At 40.0% G+C, this 23628-nt stretch overlaps 3 protein-coding genes across 8 annotated transcripts; 2 read left to right on the forward strand and 1 right to left on the reverse strand.

Moving 5' to 3' along the window:
• Nucleotides 1-2811: 2811 nt before the first annotated feature.
• Nucleotides 2812-8087, reverse strand: LOC116204508 (probable methyltransferase PMT21). 6 transcript variants are annotated; one of them, XM_031536630.1, is made up of 8 exons: nt 7832-8081; nt 6430-6746; nt 6045-6193; nt 5749-5944; nt 5412-5622; nt 4060-4735; nt 3876-3953; nt 2812-3460 (listed from the first exon to the last, which is right to left on the reverse strand). In XM_031536630.1, exons 2-8 carry the CDS (start codon nt 6703-6705, stop codon nt 3232-3234), a joined length of 1815 nt encoding a protein of 604 aa, XP_031392490.1. In that variant the 5' UTR covers nt 6706-6746; nt 7832-8081; the 3' UTR covers nt 2812-3231. The 6 variants fall into 6 exon arrangements, with proteins under 6 accessions (XP_031392490.1, XP_031392489.1, XP_031392488.1 ...); XM_031536629.1 differs by having other exon boundaries at nt 6430-6758; XM_031536628.1 differs by having other exon boundaries at nt 6430-6726; nt 7832-8080.
• Nucleotides 8088-16093: 8006 nt separating this feature from the next.
• Nucleotides 16094-18203, forward strand: LOC116206314 (60S ribosomal protein L13-2-like). The gene is made up of 5 exons (XM_031539146.1): nt 16094-16242; nt 16891-17006; nt 17114-17247; nt 17376-17534; nt 17792-18203. The coding sequence occupies exons 2-5, from the start codon at nt 16898-16900 to the stop codon at nt 18011-18013; spliced, it is 624 nt and encodes a 207-aa protein (XP_031395006.1). The 5' UTR covers nt 16094-16242; nt 16891-16897; the 3' UTR covers nt 18014-18203.
• Nucleotides 18204-19603: 1400 nt separating this feature from the next.
• On the forward strand, nt 19604-22759 carry LOC116206089. Its single transcript, XM_031538848.1, has 5 exons — nt 19604-20043; nt 20343-20473; nt 21134-21259; nt 21439-21566; nt 22163-22759. The coding sequence occupies exons 1-5, from the start codon at nt 19728-19730 to the stop codon at nt 22464-22466; spliced, it is 1005 nt and encodes a 334-aa protein (XP_031394708.1). The 5' UTR covers nt 19604-19727; the 3' UTR covers nt 22467-22759.
• The last annotated feature ends 869 nt before the right edge of the window (nt 22760-23628 follow it).

The following is a 23628-nucleotide window of genomic DNA, read 5'->3' on the forward strand; positions in this document are numbered from 1 at the left end:
CGAATCAGAAGAAAGAGTTCGATTCTCACCGAAGCCGAAACGCAATCGTCGAGCTCCGGTCTGGCAGAAGGACTACGACTGTCGTCTTGCAACGATTAGAAACCCCCCCACCTGCAGCTCCCACCGACTCCAAAATCTCCTCTGGGTTGTCCTATGCCATAGAACAGTACCTTGATTACTCTCGGTTATCGAATAATTATCGATGTTACTTGTCGGTCCTTGATCGAGATTTTGAGCCCAGAAACTATTTTGAAGCTGTGCGTCATCAGCACTGGAGGGAAGCCATGAATGCAGAATTATCTGCACTTGAGCGTAATGGCACCTGGGTAATCACTGATTTTCCGGTAGGAAAGAAAGCCATTGGTTGCAATGCAAATGGATATACAAAGTCAAACGGAAGGCTGATGGATCGATCGAATGCTACAAAGCTCGGTTAGTTGCGAAAGGTTATACACAAATTGAAGGGGTGGACTTTGATGAAACTTTTGCTCCAGTGGCAAAACTGGTGAGTGTTCGGGTATTGCTTACTGTTGCCCTTTATAAAAACTGGGAATTATTCCAACTTGATGTGAATAACGCATTTTTACACGGAGATCTTGAGGAGGAGGTTTATATGAAGCTACCACCAGGATTCACATCTGCAGGAAGTAACAAGGTCTGTCGCCTCCAGAAGTCGTTATATGGATAGTGGCAAGCGTCTCGCAATTGGTTTGCCAAATTCTCGATTGCTCTGAAGTCTTATGGTTTTATTCAATCCTCGGCTGACTACTCATTATTCACTTACAACAAAGACGGCATTATACTTGTCGTGCTAGTTTATGTTGACGACTTGATCTTGACCGATAATGATCTTACTCATTGTGCCAAGTTCAAGCAGTATTTGGATGATTGTTTTAGCACAAAGGAGTTGGGACAGCTCATATATTTCCTGGGGATTGAAGTGGCTCACCAACCTGATTGCTTGTTTATCTGCCAAAGGAAATACACTCTTGACATTCTACAGGAAACTGGGATGCTTGGAGCTAGGCCGGCTGCCTTTCCAATGGGGCAACATCTGAAAATTAACTCAGAATCGGGTGAGGACTTGGAGAATCCATCTCGTTATCGCCGGTTAGTTGGAAGACTGATTTATCTCACAACCACCCGACCTGAACTGAGCTACCCAGTTCATATCCTTTCCCAATTTATGCAAAGACCGAAACAAGCACATTGGGATGCAGCTCTTCGAGTTCTTCGGTATCTCAAACAAAGCCCAGGAAATGGTGTTTTACTACGACGACCGTCTTCACTATCTATAACTGCATATTGTGACTCCGATTGGGCTGCTTGCCCAATGACAAGACGATCGCTTACAGGGTACTTTATCATGCTTGGTGGGTGTCCAATATCATGGAAAACTAAGAAGCAGAGCACTGTGCCTCGATCTTCGGCAGAGGCAGAATATCGTGCCATGGCGTCAACTACTGCAGAGTTGTTATGGCTACGATCTTTACTCTTCAATTGGTGTGACTCTTTCATCAGCTATGACGATATACTGCGATAATATGGCTGCTCTGCACATAGCTGCAAATCCAGTATTTCATGAGCGGACAAAACACATAGAAATTGATTGTCACTTCGTCAGGGAGCATGTACAAGCAAAGTCCATCGTTACACGCCATGTTCCTTCCAAGTTTCAAGTTGCTGACATCTTCACAAAAGCTCTTGGTGATCAATTTCAATTTCTACTCGGCAAGTTGGGCATTACTAATATTCATGCTCCAACTTAAGGGGGAGTGACGAAGATTCGGTTAGTTTAGGATAGATTTTGATGAGATCCTGATAATTTTATCTTTCCAATTTCTCTCCATTCTAGATCATTCTGTTTCATCTTTTGTTCTTTCTTTCCTTAGTGTCTTTCTTCCTCGTGCAGAGAGGAAGAATATATATATGTGTACTGACTTGTACAAAAAGTCGAGAGGAATAAAACAAAGATTTGTCTCTTTTATCAGTTGTTCCTCTACCCTAGTTCGACCTACTGTCGAACTTCATAAATGGTGATATGTATATGAAATGTGGCGAAATCGACGATGGTTTAAGATTATTTAATAGCTTACTAGTGAGGGACACTGTGTACTGAATTGGGATTATTGTTAGTTATGGGCAAAATGGAAAAGCCCACGAAGCTGAGGTTATTCCTTGAAATGAGGGGAACTGGACTGGAGCCAAATGAAGTCACCTTGGGTATTTTAGCTGCCTGCAGACATTACAGTCTGGTTGAACAGGCGAGGACCGTATTCAATTACAACAAAAAAATTTACAGATTCCAATATGATGCCCGGAACGTGTAGTATAATATAAGTTCCGAGTAGATTCTGGTTCCAAAATTCAACATGGTAGGATCCGATTTTCAAATGTTGGAACTTGTACGGGTAGGATCCAGATATCATGAAAAATACAGGGTACTTGGACCCGATCACCCTTATTTTCAAGAAAAGAACAAGGGTAGCATGTGCGCCCCCCCCCCCCCCCCCCGGCTTACTGCCTTCACGCTACTAGAACATGAGCGGTTGAAGTTGGTTTGCTCTTTCCCAGTTCTCTTGGCCGAAACTGGTACGCAACACTTGGCGGAGGTAGGCGAGTTCACTCATCAGGCGAAAGCAAAGATAACATCAAAGAAATCAACTTCCGCTGTCACAACATTTTGGTGTGCAAGTAAGTTTCATCATATTACATGGCTGGTAATAAAAAGATATCTCGGTGCTTCGAGCTAATCAAAGGATAGAGCCACACTCTTAGACCATGTAACAGCTCCAAACGGAAATGAGCAAATGAAGAAGAACGAACAAAGACAACACTCATATATTTAAGTACATGTTCCTTGCTTCACCTTCAATGATTGTGAGGGCGCTATCAATCAATATATATTAAGAAAGCTAAGGATCCAATTTCGGCTACGGCAATTAATAATAAGAATTACAAAAAGAGAAAAAGCAAGAATTGATGAGTACATTTTGAGCCTCCTGGAGAGTATTCTTGTTGCGTAAAGAGGCAGCATAAATAAATATAATCTCGTTATTGCGTTACTATTCTTAGGTTGATGAAATGAATATGAATGTGGATCTTCCTTGTTGTTCAACTTGTATGTAGACTAAGGCTCGCGTGGTTGCGACGAACTTTGCTATACCGGTAGTCTCAAGAGTGCTATTATTGGCAATCGATCTTGAAGATATTCTAGATGTTTATTGCCGTCTAACTTAAGCTCTGACTCAAAGAAGAGGAGTACCAGAGTTTCTTCTGGCAAACCAGAATCTTCTCCTTCTCCACAGAATATTCAGTGTCTTCTTTACGGCAGCCCCATCTCATGCCCTTTGCAACGGAAGCAATAGCATCCACGAAGTAGCTCGATTCTCGAATAATGGCATACCCGTTAGGACGGAGGATTCGGTCCATCTCCAGGAGGACAAACTTCATGTCACATCTGCCCACAAGTACCATCCAGAAAGCCGTCATCATCAACTCTTAAATCTCGCCCGTTATCTTATAAAAATTATTTATGGTGGAAGAAATTTCGGGAACGCAAACTCATGAAGAAGAAAAGATTTGCAGGGGTGAAGCAGAAAGAGTTCAGCAACAATTGGTTTCCACTCTGTAAGCATAAACTATCATTTGCAGTTTGACACAGCTGAAGTGAATCTCGACCTACCCCGGTATAAATGTTATCGTGTAGATCAATTCGATCACATCCCTTGATAATTGGATGTGCTTCACCAACCATGATCAATGGCCACGATTCACTCTTTTTTAAAAAGTTCTTTTTATACAAAACGGGTCCAGGCAAGTATCTCTGGTAATTCAATAAAGAAATATTGAGAAAGTAATCGGGAATGACATACCTGTGGCTCTCAGCAGTAAACAGACCATCAAGGTGCAGAAGGTCATATGTCCGAGGATACGTCGAGAAAGCCTCACACCTACCAAAATTTTGTAAGAAAAGGTCGGATTAATTACGAAATGATCAAATGAAAAATCTTTTTTCACTCATGCATGTAAGCACATCAGTAAAATTAAAACAATTACCAGTCATGGTAAGTCCCGATCAGTCCACGGTCATAGACCACAGACAGTGTATTGGCACCATATGAAGAGACGACATTCATGACCCAAATTGGATCCTCAATCACAGCTGCTGCAAACCCTCCGTAGACCGTATTCATGTCCATCACGTTCCGTATCTTATTGGTCCCAAGCGCAGGCAACAATTTCTTGTAATGCTTCGCCCTTATCATCCACTTGCTATCATCGTGCTTGAACGTGCTGGCACTGCCACCAAAAATTTCTGAGAGCCTCTCTGGTGGGACATGCAGTCTCTCGGGCCACTTCGCGATTGACTTCAGGGCCGAATTCTTGAGCTTCGGGCTGGGCACTACCACGCAGGGCCTGAGTGGAGTATACCAGGCTGAGTTCGGCTCAAGGCTATCATCACATTTTGAAGGATACATGTTGGGCTTTGAGAGCTTGCTGTAGCAGCTCGAGTTCGAGGTCTTCTGCCACACAGCGATATCACCCTTTTTGTTGTAGAGTCTGAAGCACATCGAAGTGAGGAGTTTTTGGAGGTTCTCGTAGTCGGATTTCTGCTCCTCAATGGTCGTGTTCCACCCTCGCCATCGACGTTGATAGTTCACGGGCGGCCCAGAGAGCACCCAGAATCCCCCAGGCCGAAGAATACGGTTTATCTCAAGAAGATATATTCCACCTGGAAGAAACATATATCAAAGATATAGATTCGACTTTTCTCATTATAACTTTGTCCTGTACATGTAGAAACAATTCAAGGGCCTTCTTCATGACAATAAGGTAGTCTTCTTTTTGGACAAGTGGTACAATAAGATAGTTTTCCCGCATTGCAGAAACTGAGAATAGTCTCAGCCTAGATTCTATGAACAATATCTCACTTCATGTATCCAAAAAGAAAGCCGAAAAGGAAACTTATACTTGTTGATCATTACCGTCACGCAGGGACGGACCCAGAGTTTGGACTTAGGAAGGGCGAGATTCTTGAGGGAGCGAACTATAGGATAGTTTTCTCGAGGTAGGGGTGGCGAATATAAGAAATTTCATTAAAATTTGAAGAACTATAAGAAATTTCTTTTAAGGCGTGAAAATTCTAGGGGGGGTGGGGGCTGCCACCCCCAGCAAGGCCGCCCCCCCCCCCCCCCCCCCCACAACAACCCCCCGTCCATCCCTTCCGTCATGAAAATGTTCACATCAATATGTCATTCTGAAGAAATTTTCTAGAGATTACAATGCTGAAACAGGGAATGAAATCCTAAGCCGTCAAATGATCCATCGGCAACGTTATGTGGGTCATTTTCATGAATCAGACTGGAAATGCCAGAAAGCTAAGGGTGTTAATCAAAGAAAGGAATTACCAAATTCAGTCCATGGGATAAGGCATCTTGAGCAATGAGCCATATCAAATGAGTTTGACGGGAAAGGAAGGCGTTGAGTAGAAATGATGCCAAGAATTGCAGGAATCCCTCGTTCCAATGCAAACTGGACTTGGGCTTGGTGATTATCTCTTGGAGCAAGAGAAACCGTTAAAATTCCTCGATCTAACAGATCACCTCCCCAACTTGCAACCTTATAAAACAGTATAAGCACATCTTCAACAAGAAAATACAAAATGAAGAATTTGCATAGCGTAATCACATATTCATAAGCAAAAGACGATGAAAACTTATTTGCAGTAAGTTGAGCTGGACTTACCCCACACCCTGTGTCGATGGCAGTTCGAACAGTCCCGTCTTTCATTTCCGGAATCAAATCTTGCATTAAGTCAACATAGGCACTGACACCATTAGGAAACATAGTACCCCCACCGGGGAAAAGAAACTTCTCGCCCTGCTTCCTCAGCCAGTTCTGATTAGATTTCTGCTTGTTGATCCAATCATATGGCACATTTCTGAAACAAGACCAAAAACAAGAAGTTTCATGCTCAAACAAGCAAAATCTAATCGTGTCACCTAGCTGACCCCGTAGAATGAGAGTGACAGTAATAATACCTGTACCAGCACTCGTCCCTGCTCTTTGGCCATCTGATGGGTGGTTTGTACCCATCAGGTGGTGGGACCAAACATTCCTTTCTTTCATAAACTGGCGGGCAGTGGCGCTCCATGAAAGTGAGCCGGTGTGTGCCGTACTTCTTCCATCTCTGTACCAACAAAATATGATAAATCTTGTATACATCCAACACCATGCTACTATGCAAGACTAGTCTAGATGTGTAATATGAATATCAACTTTGCTGAAATATAGGGCTGAAAACCACTTGACGTCTATTTCCTATACACATTTTTACAGTTAAAAGTTTTATATCAGCGATCACTTGACATGGTATTCAGGTTCATTGACTGGTCCTCATAAATCCAATTCTGGTTTAGTTAGTACCTGCGGATCCGTGCAGGGAGTGTAGTCTTGGTACTCGATGCTGCATTCAGGAAATGACACCGACTTAATCTGAAGTGGAGAAACTGCTGATTCTTTCGGAGCAGGGACAGCTTTTGCTACATTGTAGAGATTTCTGAGGTCTAAGTTCTTCTCAGAACAGAAGATACCCCCAAGGTAGAATGAAAAGCCACAGAGCAGAATGAGCAATATCGTCATGGGAACAACCCGGGTATTCTTTTCTGGTTGGTTCCCGGGTTTTCCATCCTTATGCTTCATTGTCCAGCAGACTCAACTAATCTGCACGATCACAGTGAAACCTGCAAGTCAAACTACAGTAAATAGAATTTTAGAAGAAGCTTACAAGAATCGACCTTTCCGAGTATGCTAGATCTAGACCAAAAGGGAAGACAGCACAAACTGCTGCCGTGAACCGATGAGAACAAGACATCTAACAGTGACTGGGAATGCCAATCATTTACAAAGCTCATGGCTTTACCAGATCAACATCAACACACGAGTGTGGAAGAGAGAACTAATGAAGAGTGCAGATCTGTGATTCAGTACCGACCAATTGCAACAAACACATGAAAACACATGTAAGGTCACAGACTTTGAGACAAATATGTATTACTTTGCTGCCAAGTCCAACTTTGCCTTTTTATATTTCCTTCAATCCCCTGATAGAGATGGGGCCCAACCCGAAGAAAACTTTAGCCGTCCAAAGAGAACCAAAGGCTCCGCCTTTTGTTTTATCTCTCCCTCACTCTTCCATTAACAGGGAAAAAGGCGAAAAAGAAGCCATTGATTGGGGACAAAGGAAAATTATTGCAAGTGAGAGGAACAGCCATTTTCCGCAACTTGCAACTAACTAGAGAGGCTTCCTCTGTTTTACCCGATTCAGTTCTTCCACTAAATCCTCAATCCCCAGGTGAGCTCAAGCAAAAAGAAGAAATCCCAATAATCATAAAGTACAGACTGACAGACAAAGCTCGCAAATTTCGGGGGTTGGCGGGGAAAAATGGCTAGAATTGCCCATAGAGGATGGAACCACTATTAGAACCAAATCTTCAGTCCTCAGCTGAGCTCAAGCAAATATAGTAATTACTTGCTATCTGGCGCGATTATCCCTACTGAGAGTAGGGGAGGAAAGAGGGATAACAGTTCATAGAGATCTAAAACAGAGCGAAGGTAACAATTTTGAAATGTTCTAATACTATAAAGAGGCATACTCATATGGAACAATGACATCCAAGACTGTGATCAGATCTGGCCTGCAGCAGCCCGATCAAAGAGGCAAGCGATGGAGTGAGGAAAGGCTGAAACTTGAGGGACGAGGATGGAGTAAAAGAGGCAATGCCCCGCATCTGACAAACGAGAAAGAGTAGATAAACTAAGCAAGTACCTCTGTCCTTGGTGTCTCAGTCTCAGTTTCCTCTCTCTCTCTCTCTCTCTTTCTCTGCAACTGGGAGTTGCAGTGCTCTGATTCACATCCACGGAGACCCAACAAGACCGGGGTGTGGACTGATGATGGGTTCTCTGTCTCAGGTCTCTCGTCTCTCTCAACTCAACATATGCAAAAGGAGAGAGAGAGGACTGAACTGATGAAGAAGGGAAGGGATGCGCATTAAACAGAGAACGACTCCTCTCTGTAATAACTCTCTGCTTTTCCGAATTTTTTGGCTCTGTCTCATTTTCACCTTTCATTTATTATTATAATTTTTTCTAAATATAACACTACATTTAAAAAAATATCATAAAAAATATATATTTAATATTTTTTTAAAATATAACACCATTTTTTAAAAATAACATAAAAAAGTATAATATTTATATTTTTTTTAAATATAGCATAACATTTAAAAAATGTCACAAAAATATACGATCTTCAGATTTAGTTGCGATTTTAATACGTTAAATAAAAAACCGTGCCTGAATGTAGTATTTTTCTATGTTATTTAGAAAAAATGTAAATATCATGCATTTTTGTGTTATTTTTCTAAACTCATATTATATTTAAGAAAAATTGTATATGTCATGTTTTTTAGGTGATTAACCCTTTACTATTTCATTCACGATTTTGAGTTTTGGCTGAAGTTGATTCACTCGATTGTTTGTACCATATGGCCAAGCGAATTGAGGTTGGAGTGGACATAATAATATCCCGTGACTAGACCGGGATTAAGTTCGACTTAAATTCGGAAAAATCCTAATCATTAATGTCGCACTATACAATCTTCTTCTACGATGCCGTAAATTCACTTCAGTGCGATGGATACTTGTTATGCGTGGTAAATGGATGTTAAATATACTAAATACTTGAAAAATAATAATGCCGGTCATAGATCTGTGTACTAACAAATGTGGACATAGATATCATTGGTAAATGTTGCTCTTGCATTCTCCATTAAGAATAAGAAATGTATTGTTGCACTAAACTTGTACGAAAACGCGTTTAATTAAAGTTTCTTTTAATGGGCATTCTGATATTTAAAAATTTAATAAATCACGATTAATTAAATTCTAATCAAGTTAGTCTATTACTGAGTAAAACTCTCTTATGATCAATTTCTTTTATTCACATGACTTGAACTCCAAATTTTATTTAAAATAAACAAGTGTCGAAGTGTTTGTATCAAACACATTGATTACATTAAATGATGGTTACATTAATGAAACTCTCTCTCTCTCTCTCCCCCTGAATCAAAACCATCGCTCGAGCCGCCACTAGTGCGTTCAGCCCCGGCTGAGTGCGTCTAGCTGCCTTTCCTCTTCCCTCCCCTTGTAGTTAGCTTTCTCCCTCCCCTATTCTCATATCAATGGGCATGACTTTGGTTCTCCTCTCACCTTCGATTTTGTCTCAATAGAGTATCGTCGCCCCCAACCGTTTCCACCCGCTGTCCTCAGTGAACTTCCATGCTACCGAGCATCTTTAAGCCGCTATAAGCTTTGGTTCGTAGCCCCGTTTGCCCCCCCAACCCACCATGGTCTATTTGTAGCTCCGCCCTTCCCACCTGTGGTCCCATGACATTGCAATTACCTCCCTCCCCTTCCCACAACAAGACTCTAGCTAGATCATGCTCACTCCTACCAGAAATGGTTAGATCTTGCTCAGATCCAACCAAAACTGAGCAGATCAAGCACGATCATCTGAGTCACACATAGATTCGATCAAACTTGACAATCAGTCGAGTCAAATCAAATAAGTGGGAATGGGTCAGTTTGAATCGGTGCGTACGGGTCAGGTCAGGCTATTCGTGACGGAGGAAGCCAGGTCTATTTGTATCAGAGTTTGTGCTGACAGTGTTCTGGTGGTCGTAGGGGCCCTCTCCTTTCTCTTCTCGGTATCCGGAGGCGTGTGGTCATGGCTTCCTCTCCTTATCGGGGCCGCACCCGATCCTTCTCCAGCAGCTTATATTCCAGACAACGTGAATGGCGTGCGGGTTTATTATTCTTCGACTGCAGTAGTACAGCGCTTATGGCGATATACGCGTCTCTCGATGGTGCTAGCTTTGTGGAAGCGTTATCCTCTATGCCCCTTTAGTTCAGCCTCTCCCTCCCCACGATGGCGGCCTCTCGTCTTCGGCAACTCCGCCGCACGCAATGAAAGTATCTCCGCCCACCACGATTATGATCACGATTTCAGTCGGGTCCCTCATGCTAGTCGTTGGTCCAAACCGATCAAAAAGCTTGAATTCTTTGATTTGTCAGTTTGACTTATTAGTTTGATTGTTGCCGATTTAAACTGATCTAGGAATCCTTGATACTTTGCTTTGAGTTCCTTGATTTGACAATCTATGTAATTGGTTTAATTATCGTTGGTTTGAATCGATTAAGGAATACTTTCTGCTTTGGTTTGATTGTTTAGGGATTGAGCTATATATTGTGATATGTATGGGTTCCTGCACCGAGTACCTTGCCTTTGTTTCTCTGTTTCACATAGTAGCATCTCTGTATGGATTAATTGCATCTAGCCTGGCTCCCCAACATCAAGTGGTCTATGTATAGTTTAGTTGTAAGATGTTGGAAACAAATATACAACAATTAGAAAGATGTTTGTAACTGTATCTGTGTTATTACATTGTATTTTTTTTCATTGACAGTAATCCCCGGTGGATATACTATATTTTTCTGTCATTAGAATCTTCTCTTGAACTTTTTATCTTGTACTCATTTTTATCATCAATGGTTATTCATTGATTTATTGAGTCGAAAAAAAAACACTTTGATGGCTTGATTTAAGTTTTAGATTTCTAAAAAAGAGAGGAGGAAATTGTGATACTTTTTTAGTGCGTACCATGGTATTCTATAGCCTAATGAGTTATGACTAATCCACTCGAGTCAGATCCATCGTTTGACGTCAAGCCTACTTGGGACAATTTTTAATGAGTAACTTAACATTTTGCCCATCAAGAGATCGATGTTACATTAAATCTGATCTCAAGAAAATTTTTATATTAATTTTGACATTGACCTATTAAATGTACATCATATTATCCTTACCGTTTGTCTGCCGTTAAAAACTCGATGGAATCCCCTGACGAAAAGGACAATATAATATATATTTAATAGGTCAACGTCAAAATCGATGTATTAAAAGTAAAAAATAACGCCACATTAGATGTTTCAGTCCACTATTGGACGGCATGCAGACGAAAGCGATTATATGTTGTACAATTAATCTGTCAAGACCCAATTTGATGTAAAAAAAATTTTGAGATCTGATTTAATATAATATTAACATCAATTTCTCGAGTGGTAAATTGTTAGTTTACTCATTTTTAATTGTCTTGTCCCGGTTGTCTTGTTGTCAAGCCTTTATTTTGTCGTATGATATTATTATTATTGAATAGAATACCACTGTCGCCACTCACTTATTCAATAGCCACTGTTTTTGCCCTTAACATATTTTTGCCATCAATTAGCCCCAAACGTTAGTATTTCATCTACCATTTATACCATTCCGTTAACTTCTGTGACGAAAAATTTGTGGACGGCATTACATTTTCCCTCACCGTTTTGTTATGGAAGGGTACAAATGGTAGACGGAATGCCAACATTTGAGGCTAATTGGCGACAAAAATATGTCAGGGATAATAACGGTGGCTAATAAATAAGTGAATGACAACAGTAATAGTCTACTCTATTATTATTATTATCCATAGTGTAAGTCGCTCTTTCTTTATCTATCTGGGGGCTAATGGCAAGTGCTTTTTCCTCGCTCTTTCCTTGCCCCTTTACTTTTCTGCCTTTGGCTTGTTGGGAAACTCTCCTACCTTAACTTCTAGTTAGGGAAACCATCCCAATTCCCAAGTCCAAATCCCGAAGTCCATCATAAATTATTGAATATATTAAAAAAACTATTTACCGAAAAAAATAAAAATTTACCCCAAAAAAAACTGATGAAGACTGATTTATTATAAGAAAATGGTCAGATTCTAAGTACGAATCAAAGGAAATAAAAAAATAAAAGGGAGAGAGAGAGAGAGAGAGAGAGAGAGAGAGAGAGAGAAACATAATAAAAAAGTAAAGTAAATAAAATGAAGTGAAGTAGTCATAAATTACGCCCTGAAAGGGCTCTCATTTAATCATGATCATGTACGGGAAAACCGTGTTCTTGATCGACTTTCGCCTCCGAACGGTGCTCAAGACCGAATGAATCTCATTCATTGTCCTTCTTAATTAATTTTGGGGTGACACAAGGAATCATGCACATTTGGGATGAGGGGCCTGTCGGCATGGAGGAGGAATAATCTTGAAGGGGAGGAGATACGATCAGTACGTAGAAATGGGAGAGAGACAATAAAAACCGTAAGTACTACGTGACCATATCCAGGCTCTGTCATCATCCTATCCAAGAAGGAATCCAAGAAAAGTATGCGGGTATTTCAATTCAATCAGATTATCAGTATAGTAAGAGTTATTATGTTTAAATATTAGTAAGTGCAATTATTCAAGTGACTTCAAATCACATGCTACAATTTGTATATATAGAATTTGATGATGAAGTTGTGTTTTCATTTGAATTATAAATTGTTAAAAACCCACCACTCTTCACAAGAATTTCATTTTAGAACCCTACTTTAGCCTAATACATAGATTTTTAATTAAAAAATGAAGAAGAAAGCAAAAACACTTGTGAGAATAAAGAATGCTCGTTAATCCCTTCAAGAATTCCATTTTGGGCCTCTACTTTAACCTAATGTATAGATAGGTAGATATAGATATAAATAGAATACACAAAAACATTTGCCAGTCTCCAATGGTTTGAATGAGTGTGTCATTTGCTTTCACCGCGTCATTGAAAACACTAACCTCTTCATAGATCTATCCGAGTATAACTTGAGGATCTTGTGGATTTTCATTAAAAAAAAACATATATAAAATAAATATATTAAAAATGAACATGAAATTAATCACAGTACAAATATGAAGTGATCCATGCTGGGATAGCTTTCGGGCAATATTGTTGGTAATGCTCCATGGCATTTCGTCAAAAGAGCAACTTGCTGACTTTTTCTTTAAGAACTGGTGCGACTAAAGTTGAAGACAGTAATCAAAGTTTGGGACTTAAGTACCAAAGTTGAGGAATTAAAGTCCCCAACACTCAAAATTGCCACTAACACTAGACTGCAGCTTCGACGTTGTTACGTAGAAGATATAGTGGATAATTCTTAGGAAATCCGAAATTCAGTGCTCGAGCAAACTTAACTTGTTTACAACGCGCCATAGGCTAGTACCTAATTAGGTACTCACCCCTATCCATGACCAGTGTTGTTATTTCCTCTGATTTTTATCCTAAACAAATAGTGCAAATACACTACAAACACATGTAGAAGTAATTTTGTTGAAACACTAAAGATATTTGTAGGTAATTGTTTGAGAAGATACCAACAGAATTTTTCGGTGCAAACTTTGATATCCGAAAGTCCAATTGGGTCCCAACAAATTTAGTTGAGCCGGGTCGGCCTACTAAGGGGTAAAACTCTCACATTGTGAATTTTCTGCATTCATAAGGATTCGAACCTGAAATCTTAGTTAAGAGGAATAACCGCCAAACCGTTTAGACAAACTAAAGTTGGTAAGAAGATACCAACAAAATTGTGAACGAAATTCCATTGGTATCTAAATATACATGTTAAGAAAATACATTTTTTGGTGGATATTTCAGAATTTTCTTATATATGGACAAAGATGAACCGAATGGAGTGCTGACTGCTGAGTTGGGCCGTGACCCCCTTAATACTTTTACGTCCTAAGGAAACTTCTATGTAATTTTTCAAATTTTGATAAAATTACTTATATTTGCTCTCCCTACTCTAAAAAATTATCTCACTACTCGTTCCCTTAAAAGATCATGCCTGGGGGCGGCCATCAAATGACAAAACTTATTATTATAGGAATCGAACTCATCGAAGTTAAACGTAACATTACAAATATATAAGAAAATTATTCACCGAAATATTTATATAAGAAAATTGAATCTATTTTTGTCATTCACTTATTTTTACCCCGTTGATTTTGACAAAAATCGTTTCCTTAATAGAAATTTCAGGCGTAATCCTTGATCATGAACTGACCACCGACATGCGGGATAAAGTCTGTCTCTATCTTTTATTTATTCTTGATCCTCGTGTTGTCCCCATCATGCACGCATCTGCTTTGATTTATATTCAATTTCTTAACGTATTATACATATTTTCTTCGATTATATAAGAAAAAGTAATTGATAATACGTCAGTATCAAGTGTCTTTCGTTGTCGTCGTCGTCGTTATTATTATTTTTAAAGTGGGATAATCATTTAATTTTATACCTGAATTAGGCATGGAATTGATGGAAAATCTTATCGTGCCGTGTAACCACGGGCTTCTCCAAGCCCTGCCAACTGTTGGATCACTTGCACGCTCTATGAGACTATCCGGGTAGGGCAGAAGCCTTCTCCCTGGTACTGGTGCAGAGATGGACCGAGGAGGGCTGAAATATTATAGAAGTGCAATCCGTTCGGTTAAAGATTAAAGGTTGAAATGTTATATATTTTTTCAAAGAAACATGGGAGAAGGAGGAACCTAATTGTGCACCTGCTCCTTGCTTTTCCTAATAAAGAAGACAACGTGGGCCTTTTTTCATTTCTGACAATGATTGTGGTTTTTGATCAAAATCGGATTCGAAGAACTCCATGCAAAAGCATGTGATTGCTTGCTATATATGGCACTATTTACTGTATCACTTTATGTTGCATTGGCAATATCATGGCAGGTATCACGGAGCGTAGCTCAATTAATAGAACACTTCATTTTCACGACACAATTGATGAGTATTGTCGGTTCAATTCTCCTAGCTTTGAAATAGACATTCGACCGAATGCTTGTCATCCCGTACGAAAATCATTATGCTGATATATGAATTTGCACCTGTCCCGAAAAGTAATAGTATATATAATGTATATCGATCCATTCATATGATCAAGTAGATGCTCATGCAAATCTAATTGCGCTAAATTTTTTTTAAAGAACGATGACATTCCATTTTATATTCCATCTTTGAACAGAGTTTCCAGCTCGGCTCAGTTGATGTTCAAGCTCAAAAGAATAAAGTTTAATGGTACTCTCCCAATGTGATATTAAGAGATTTTTTTTTTATTATTTTCGAGAGGACCTTCTTTTTTAGCTTTAACATAATAATGGTCTACTTCCACATTATTTTTCTTTTGCCCTTTTATTTTATTAATCATGCAACCAAATCTTATTTATTTGTGAAGGTTAAACATTTTAAGTGTAGAAGCTTCCCTTTAATTCTCTGTCATAGCTAAATCTAGTAGTGAAGGGGCAAAAAAGAAAAAAGAAAAAAAAACCCAGGATCCAAAAGAATCTGACCCGGGACGAACTATAGAAGGAACTAAAAACCAAAAAAAGAAACCGTCTAGAAATTTGGACGGATTTCTCCTTCAAGTTCGGTTCTTAAATCTATTCTTGGATTCTTTAAAAGAAAGAAAAAGGAACCGACACCAACCAAACCGAACTGAATTTATTAATTTACATATCTACATATATTTTTAGAAAATTTATTTCATGTTCGTATGACTATTGTTACAATTCACACTTACTAAATAAAATTGAAAACTCAATTACATTGACCAACCTCCTAAAGAAAAGGAACATTATATGGTTAACTCGAGAACCTGATCCGAAAAACCAAACCTTTTTTTTTTCTCGCTAAATAAAAAGGGTAAGTCGGGTTATGCTCAAACTAAGGAACCTAACCGCCACGGAATGTTCCTTTCGTCACACCTCGCTGAGACTTTAGCCCAACTTGGTCACCGCAGCCCCACCAACACACTGGTGAATTAAGTTCAAGGCCCACTGGATCAAGAATTATGGGATGGCCACCGCCATCCCATAATACACTCACATAATAGCGAGCTCTATATCCTCAGTGATGTTCAAGTGGAGCGCTTGATACTTAACCATTAGACTACCGTACTGGTGGTGGAAAAACCAAACCCTATAGTTCAGTGTTTGGCATACTTTATTGGTTTTCGGGTGGGTTCCAAACGCAAAAAAAACCCGACCTGGAGAATTTGGTTAAAACCCGACCCGACCATTTATAACTCTCAGGCTATCATCTGTTGGGCCTGCTGAGTGCTGACAAACTCAGAACTTTGTATGGGCCGGGCCGGTGAGGCAGTGGCATTTTGGTTATATTTAAAAGATCAACTTCAAGCCAACCTCTAAGCTAGGGTTTGCCGTTCCCTTTCTCCTCTAAAAACGCAGTCCTCCCTCAGAAATCAACATCTTCGTCGGCGGCAGCTCCTCCAGGTACCGGAAATCGTTCGCTCAGCTCTTCTCCGCTCAGTTTTGCATGAATCGGTCCCCTCTCTCTCTTTATGTACATGTTCTTCCATGTAAACTGATTTCAGAATCAACCGCTGTCGGTAATGTTAGTCCACTAGCACTGTTAGTAGCCCCCCGTTGAATTGCTGCCGTTAGTTTTGAGGACAAGCTAGCTGCGTCTGATGATGGGGGTTAGGAATCAGGGTTTTACAGATCCGAGGTATGCATATTAAGGTTCAAATGAGGAATTTTGATGAGATAGATAGTTAAATGGTTGTGTTTTGTGGATGTCTCCAGCACCCAAACTCTTGCTGCTAAGAGAAAGCAAATACCGTTGAATGCTTGCTCCCTTTGTGTTCCTGACACGGTCAAATGATGCTCTTTTTCTCATATCCATAAGATATGTGAATGAGTTTCCGTTCAAGTTTTGTCTAAATCACAGACTGCTTCATTAGAAATACTTCAATTTCATCTTAAGACAGGAAATGGTTGAAAAGTCCGCCTGATCAGGAATTCTATTATCCTTTCTATCATATGCAGTAATGATGCAGTAACTGTGTAGCCGTACAGAAGTCATGTTTAAGGTACATTATGTAGTAAATAAATATCTGGGGCTGTTTTTTGGTCGTGTAGGTAAGTCATGGTGAAGCACAACAACGTTGTGCCTAGTGGGCACTTCAGGAAGCACTGGCAGAACTATGTCAAGACCTGGTTCAACCAGCCCGCTCGTAAAGTTAGGAGACGCCTGGGTATGCCAGTTATTGCTGCTTGATATTGTTTCTGTCTGTTCTCGTGGTCTCTGAAGCTAAGTATTTTCTGCATTTCCGTTGTTGCTGCCTTCTGTTACCATTTACAGCTAGGCAAAAGAAGGCTGTGAAGATTTTCCCTAGGCCTACTGAGGGACCGCTTAGACCGATTGTTCATGGTCAGACCCTCAAGTATAACATGAAAGTCAGGGCTGGAAGAGGATTCTCTCTTGAGGAGCTGAAGGTATATTTGTTATACTAGTTCATTCGAAATCTTATGAATGCATTTTGGAGAATCTTGTGAACTCTTTATGATGGAAGTGGGAAAAATCGACCGGCCACCTTTGCTAATGTATATCGACTACGTTTCAGGCTGCTGGTATTCCCAAGAAACTGGCTCCGACTATTGGAATCGCAGTGGACCACCGCCGCAAGAACAGATCCCTGGAGAGTCTCCAGGCCAATGTGCAGAGGCTGAAGACCTACAAGGCTAAGTTGGTTGTCTTCCCGAGACGCCCAAGGAAGTTCAAGGTAAACTCAAATTCATTGGTTGTAAACAGATTGTCATGGTCATCTGCTATTTTGTTGGTTTTGTGTCTTATTGGCCTGAATTTTGTCATAACCTGAGATGAGGCTTTTGAGTTCATTGAGTGCTCGAACAGTACCTAAGGAAACTTCTTTTTCAACTGGATTCACTGCCTGGTTATTTTCACTAAACAAAATACTCTAGATTACATCATGTATAGTCCCGCTGAAATTGATTTGTTTTTTCTCGACTCTTTCTGTAGGCTGGTGATTCTACTGCCGAGGAACTTGCCAGCGCCACTCAGGTGCAAGGCCCTTTCCTGCCTATTGTCAGGGAGAAGCCTGCTGTTGAGCTCGTCAAGGTCACGGACGAGATGAAATCGTTCAATGCCTACGCCAAGCTCCGTGTGGAGCGCACAAACAAGCGCCACTATGGTGCCAGGTTGAAGAGGGCGGCCGAGGCTGAGAAAGAGGACAAGAAGTAAAAACCTTGGGGGAGAGGTTCTAGTCGTTGATCGATTTTCCTATGATGATTACTGTGTCAGTTTTGGTTAGAAAGTTTGCTAATGGATATTATGATACATTTGTTATGGATGTCTCACGACTTTTTTATCAATTGTGAAACAGAAGTTCCGACACTCAAGTTTAAGTAGATTTTGGTTCTGATTGCCTGCATTTTCCTGGCCATTCTTTCTAAAGCAAATTCATTGTCGAGCTCGAGCCTTTGCTTAAGAGATGTTTCTCACTAGGACTTTATTTCTCTTGTCCATCTAAAGCAAATTAGAAATAATAAGCCTTGTTTTACGATAGTTGGAACATCAGAAAAAAAAAAAATTTGAATTTGACTGCAAATGTGCGTATTTTGACGCAGTTATTTTATTGATTTGAATCGGAAATTTTGATTTGGGAAAGAGAAAAACGATGAACTATAATTTTTTTTAATTTGTATATATATATATATATATATATAAATCGAGGGAGAGTTGAGTTTTATACAAATGACAAGGTGGAGATGGTACAGTGTCCCTCACGAGCATATGGATGGGACCATACGACTAACAATGTCATACATGGCATCAGTATCATTGTACGTTTGTCTCGATAATGTTCGTGCCTTGGATTGGATCTCCAAACAAAGTCTCTCTTTTCTTTTTCTTTTTTTCCTCCCTTATTTTCAACTCTCCCACTTTATACACACACACACATATATCATTCTCACGATTTAACGTAATTTTATAAGTTCTCATTTTTTCTTCGAGAAATTTAATTGTGAATTGTGGGTCTATTTGATTACTTTTTATTTTAATTAAATATCTGAAACCTACTAAGTTTAGATCAGAATATATCTAGAATATGCTCCAGCTAGTGTATTCCCAACCCGAATTGTTTTTACGGACATGTTTAGTTTTGGATTTTTTTTAACTTCACTTCATTTAACTCTACTTATTTTCAATTCGACAATACAATTATTACTTTTTCTTTTTTCTTCAATTTTTTAAACCATTCGATTCAATTTTTAATACTAAATTCTCTCAACTATTCGTTACTTTTTTTTTTAACAATTTAATTACACAATCATTGGTTTCTTTAAACTATTCATGACTTTTTCTCACTTTTTTTTTCCATAATTCAACAACATAATCATTACAACTCTAAATAAATATTTTATAGTTAGGATGGAGTGCCATTCCCAAACAACGCGGTAGTATGATACCCGATTCCACCATCATGTTAGATGGGGTTTCTTTTGTTTAGTAAGGGCAAGTTCTTCCAAATCTAACCATTAATTGGCCTAGAAAGGCATGTCAAGTCGAGACTTTAAAATTCTCCTTATCCACGCACCCCCAATTTTGTGATTATCACGCACTCACTCGTTGGTGGTTGCTGGACAAATACTCGTAAAACAATTGGATTATTAGATGAGATTTTATCGCGATATCTGATCTCTTGGGCCTACATTGGGCCAATATATTTCTTGGGCCTTCAAAGGCAATACGTTGGCCCATAACTGTGTCCAGCCTTCAGAAAGTTGACCCGTCCATTTGTTGACTTTTGGTCCTTCCCTCCACATTCTGACAAAATATCTTCCCCCCTCCATCATTCAGTGGCGGGCCGTCGCCGGAAGACAGGCACCGCCCGGCGCCTAATCCCTCTCTCGCCTCTCTCCGGCTTCCCTCCCCCTCTACACACCGGAGATCCATGTTTCCGGCTGAGGGAACTCGGCAGTCCGCAAGCCCTAGCTGTTCCATTTATTATCCATACAATCCAATCATCGGCGGCATTGCGATGGAGTCCGACGACGACGACGTACCCCCGTTCCCGCCGGCATCCGAGACCTTGGAAAAGAACAGCATTTTGTACCTGATACTGCGATTATTCGCAGCTCTCCTTCTCCCCATCATATTCCTCTTCTTCTTCTTATCGTTTTCGATCGGCATCCTTGCTGTCCTCCTCGGTAGTTTCTCTGCCCCGAGCCACGTCTCCCTGCCTTCTCAGTGCAAGATTGTCTCTAGCAGTAAGTCTCTAGCGATTTCAGCTTCCATTGTTTCTTCAGTTAGCATCACTAGGGGAGCTGTGATAGGAAATTTTGGTTCAGCTCGCCCATTGGAGCACGCGATTCAGTAAATCTTGTTTGAACATGGTAGCTCTGTTGAAGTATGAAAAGCATAATTTTCTATAGCATTGGGCTTCCAATATTCATCAGCTACGTCGTGTAAGACTATTAGTTCGGTCATGTTTAGGGCTGTTTTTCCTTTCTGGTAGCTTTGGAAAATGTCAAGAGCAGTATGAGTAATTGGGTTCTGATCTTGGCAGGTGTGGATATCCGGTCGTCGAAAGTTTGCGATCTTGGGCTCTTAAATTACAATGCCAAGACTGTCTTCAGCCCTTCTGAGAAAAGGAAATTCCGATGCCATTATGATTACTACTGGGCTTCGGTTTTTAAGGTAATTCCTACGGTGTTTTGAAGCTTTGAATGCGAGTTCACTATTGTTGGTTTCAAAATTTGGTGGTGTCAATTTGATGTCTGTTTTGACGCTGTATCGTTAATTGCTTATCAGTGCCATGTTATTGATAATGCATCTTATTACATCTTCCGAGTCTCTCAGATTTTCACTTAAGGATACCTGTTGTGTAGGCATCAGACTTCTGTAGAGCTAGTTCCATAGAAGAACTATTCCATTGCTCGCAAATAGATGCTTTGATCAATCTTGTGGTCGGGGTTCCCCGTTAGAGGATTCCCACTTTGATAGTACACGTTTTGAAGGTTTCTCCTCTTAGTAACTTGTAAATAGTCTGGCTAAGATAGTTCGAGTCACTAGTCTATAAGCTAATTGTACAGATTTTATTAGGGTGGGGAATATCTTTATGGGATGGATCATCAAAATAGTACTAAGTGTGTGGAGTCATTGCAAATGAGGCTAAAGGTGCTGGCTTTCCCCCTTTGAATTCCATGCTGCTGGAGGAATCCCTCGATGTTTTTGGAATTTGTTGTGGGGTTGAATGCACTCATGGGTTTAACCTTCCCATAAACAGTAGATTGAATTAATGCAACTGACCAATTTTGATTCTTCTTGTTTTATATAGTTGCATTCATTTTTGGGCAGGTAGAATATAAAGATCATCTGTCTGGACAGACTCGACTTGCATTGGCTGAGGCACCGAATGAGGCCCTTCCAATTGATTGCCGCCCTAGTTTCAGTACAGCTTGGCTGACGAAAGATAAATTTAAGGTAAAGTACCAATGATAGTTGCAGGTCATTATACCGTTTGGAGATGGTTTGCTCTGTTTTTGGACATTTTTATTTACTATATTTGGTAATTGGAACCATAACGGTTCCTTTAAGAGTTCTTTTGGCTTCAATCTACATGGTGCTCACTTATCTTGGTAATTGCAATGTTTCTGTTTTAGGTGAACCAGACTTATGACTGCTGGTATGCTACGAGCATGTCCAAAGTGAGCATCTATGATGATGATTTCTTCAGTTGCCAAGCCAAGGATCCTTCTATGGTTGAGAGGCTTGATAGATATTATGTCTTGTAAGTACATTCTTCCTCACTTCTTTTCTGATGCATTTTTTCAGGTATATATGGGTTATATGGACACCTCGTGTGACATATTAAATTGTGCTAGAGACCTCATTGAGAATTTCACCCACTGAAATGCATCAATTTTAGTCTTGTCCAGTTATGGAAAAATAAAATGGGAAGAATGTGATTTCGTTTCTAATTGAAATGTCACCATATCATCCCCCTCTTAGAACGAATTCTCAGGCTGAAAAGTCTCTTTGTTCGAAGTGTCTACCTCTGTGACTGACTCATGTCAATCCCCTTGAAATTTACTTTCTTGGAAAATTATGGTTATCAATTATGATAGTTGTCAGGGGCTTAACTGTTTCTTCTCTGAATTAGGGTTTCCGTATCCATGTACTTATTATATGGTGTATGCATGTCATGAATTTGGAATTTCACTAATCAATTGAAGCAATAGGCAAATATTTAGTGGAATGTGCGGGCAGGTGATAGCATTTCCATTCTTGCCTAAAGTATAAGCAAACTAACCTAGTTCTTTTGTTCTTCGGTGAACGTTAAAAAGTCTTCTGATGAATCTGCTTATGTTTCTATTCCATTACCAGGTTCACAGAGATGTTGCATTCTTGGTATATCAGGAGTAAAACAGCCGGATCTAGATATTGGTATTGGGAAACATTTGCTGGAGTCATTGCAGGCTTCTCGACTGCTTTAATGTCCCTCATGTTACTTGCAGTTGTACAACAAATGAAATCCTTGCCCGGATTCTGCACAGCCCGTTTGCTTCCTCGGGCTGTCTTCTTCAAGAGGGCTTGCATCCTCGTGGTGTACCTGTCTTTCACCGGTTGGTTAGTCACTCAATATGGAAAGAGGCTAGGTCTTCCAGTGACTTATGTTTATATACACTAAGAAGACCCCTTTTCTTTTTCTTTTCCCGTTCCATGATTGCTTAGTTTGCGGCCTTTTGTAACATGGCCAAGTAGTTACCCACTGGAAGATGCAGCAACTTTGTACAACTATAGCAACCTATTGGTAGAGATGGTAGCCTGTGCAGCTTGCTATGCACTGTAAAACCGAGCAGAATGTGTGTAGATGAGGAGAATGCATGTGTGTTTTATTCCGCATGTATATATTCTTTCCATCGAAGAGCTATATATAGATTGGGAATTGTGCAGCAGAAATGCTTGTTGGGTTTTTGCTTATTTGGCTCGTGGTTTTGTCGGTGATCTGAGACTTTGCTCGATTGGAGAATATTGCATTTTAGTCGCGAAAGAACGGAAAGACTTGCGAATGTGATTGGCATAAAAAATTGTTGTTCAACGTCTTTTACTCTTATTCACCTAAGCTAAGAAGCGCAACCAAAGATAGTTACTGTATTAGGGATTGGTTTGGGCGATTTGGTACCTTTTTTCCCTTATAGTGAGGTATCGGTTCGAGTCTTGTGAATGGAAATGATAAACTACACCACTACCAAGGAAAGCTGATAATTTTACGGCAACCTGAATTTCTCGTCTAGTGCTAGAATATATTGATGCGGGCTCAGGTGTAGTTTATGATTAGTGTTCTCCTGGATATTTATCAAACTCGCGTCAAGTTTCAGACCTTCAGGTTTCTTGTTCGGGATTCTGTCACTGCCTCTGTCTGTCCCCTTGGGTGATTGTGTATACGGTTATCTTGAGGACTTCTGAGCAAGCGTCCTGAAACTCTTTTCCTTGTGGACTAGAATTCATGTCTGACATAGACAATGTTGTGGGACATCAATCGGTGGTCCGTTCCAACAGCTAACAAATTTCTTCATGGTTGCAGTACGAAAGGAAGTCGGCGCAACTGAAAGGAGCATTACACGTTACTGCTTCAGGCACCAAGAAAATCATCGTGATGGGGCAGCCGTTTTATCAGTGTATTCTTGGCGTGACTTCCTGCCATAGAAGGCCATCAGGTGCTTTCATTTTCTTCTTATCGGTACATAGATAGTGTCCGCACCCAATAATAATGATTGTTTTTCTTTTTGAACCAGAATAATAATGGTTTGATGCAATGATTCAACTGTCACCAGGGGGAAGGCATCTAT

This window comes from Punica granatum, chromosome 4, assembly GCF_007655135.1.
Source record: "Punica granatum isolate Tunisia-2019 chromosome 4, ASM765513v2, whole genome shotgun sequence".
Lineage (NCBI taxonomy): Eukaryota > Viridiplantae > Streptophyta > Magnoliopsida > Myrtales > Lythraceae > Punica > Punica granatum.

Coding starts and splice junctions, on each gene's coding strand:
- LOC116206314 (XM_031539146.1), top strand. CDS start 16,898: ATGGTGAAGCACAACAACGTTGTGCCTAGTGGGCACTTCAGGAAGCAC. Junction 17,007..17,113: donor TAAAGTTAGGAGACGCCTGG/GTATGCCAGTTA, acceptor TACCATTTACAG/CTAGGCAAAAGAAGGCTGTG. Junction 17,535..17,791: donor GACGCCCAAGGAAGTTCAAG/GTAAACTCAAAT, acceptor CTCTTTCTGTAG/GCTGGTGATTCTACTGCCGA.
- LOC116206089 (XM_031538848.1), top strand. CDS start 19,728: ATGTTTCCGGCTGAGGGAACTCGGCAGTCCGCAAGCCCTAGCTGTTCC. Junction 20,474..21,133: donor ACTGGGCTTCGGTTTTTAAG/GTAATTCCTACG, acceptor ATTTTTGGGCAG/GTAGAATATAAAGATCATCT. Junction 21,260..21,438: donor TGACGAAAGATAAATTTAAG/GTAAAGTACCAA, acceptor TTTCTGTTTTAG/GTGAACCAGACTTATGACTG.
- LOC116204508 (XM_031536630.1), bottom strand. CDS start 6,705: ATGAAGCATAAGGATGGAAAACCCGGGAACCAACCAGAAAAGAATACC. Junction 6,194..6,429: donor CTCCCTGCACGGATCCGCAG/GTACTAACTAAA, acceptor TTGTTGGTACAG/AGATGGAAGAAGTACGGCAC. Junction 3,461..3,875: donor TTTACTGCTGAGAGCCACAG/GTATGTCATTCC, acceptor ACTTGTGGGCAG/ATGTGACATGAAGTTTGTCC.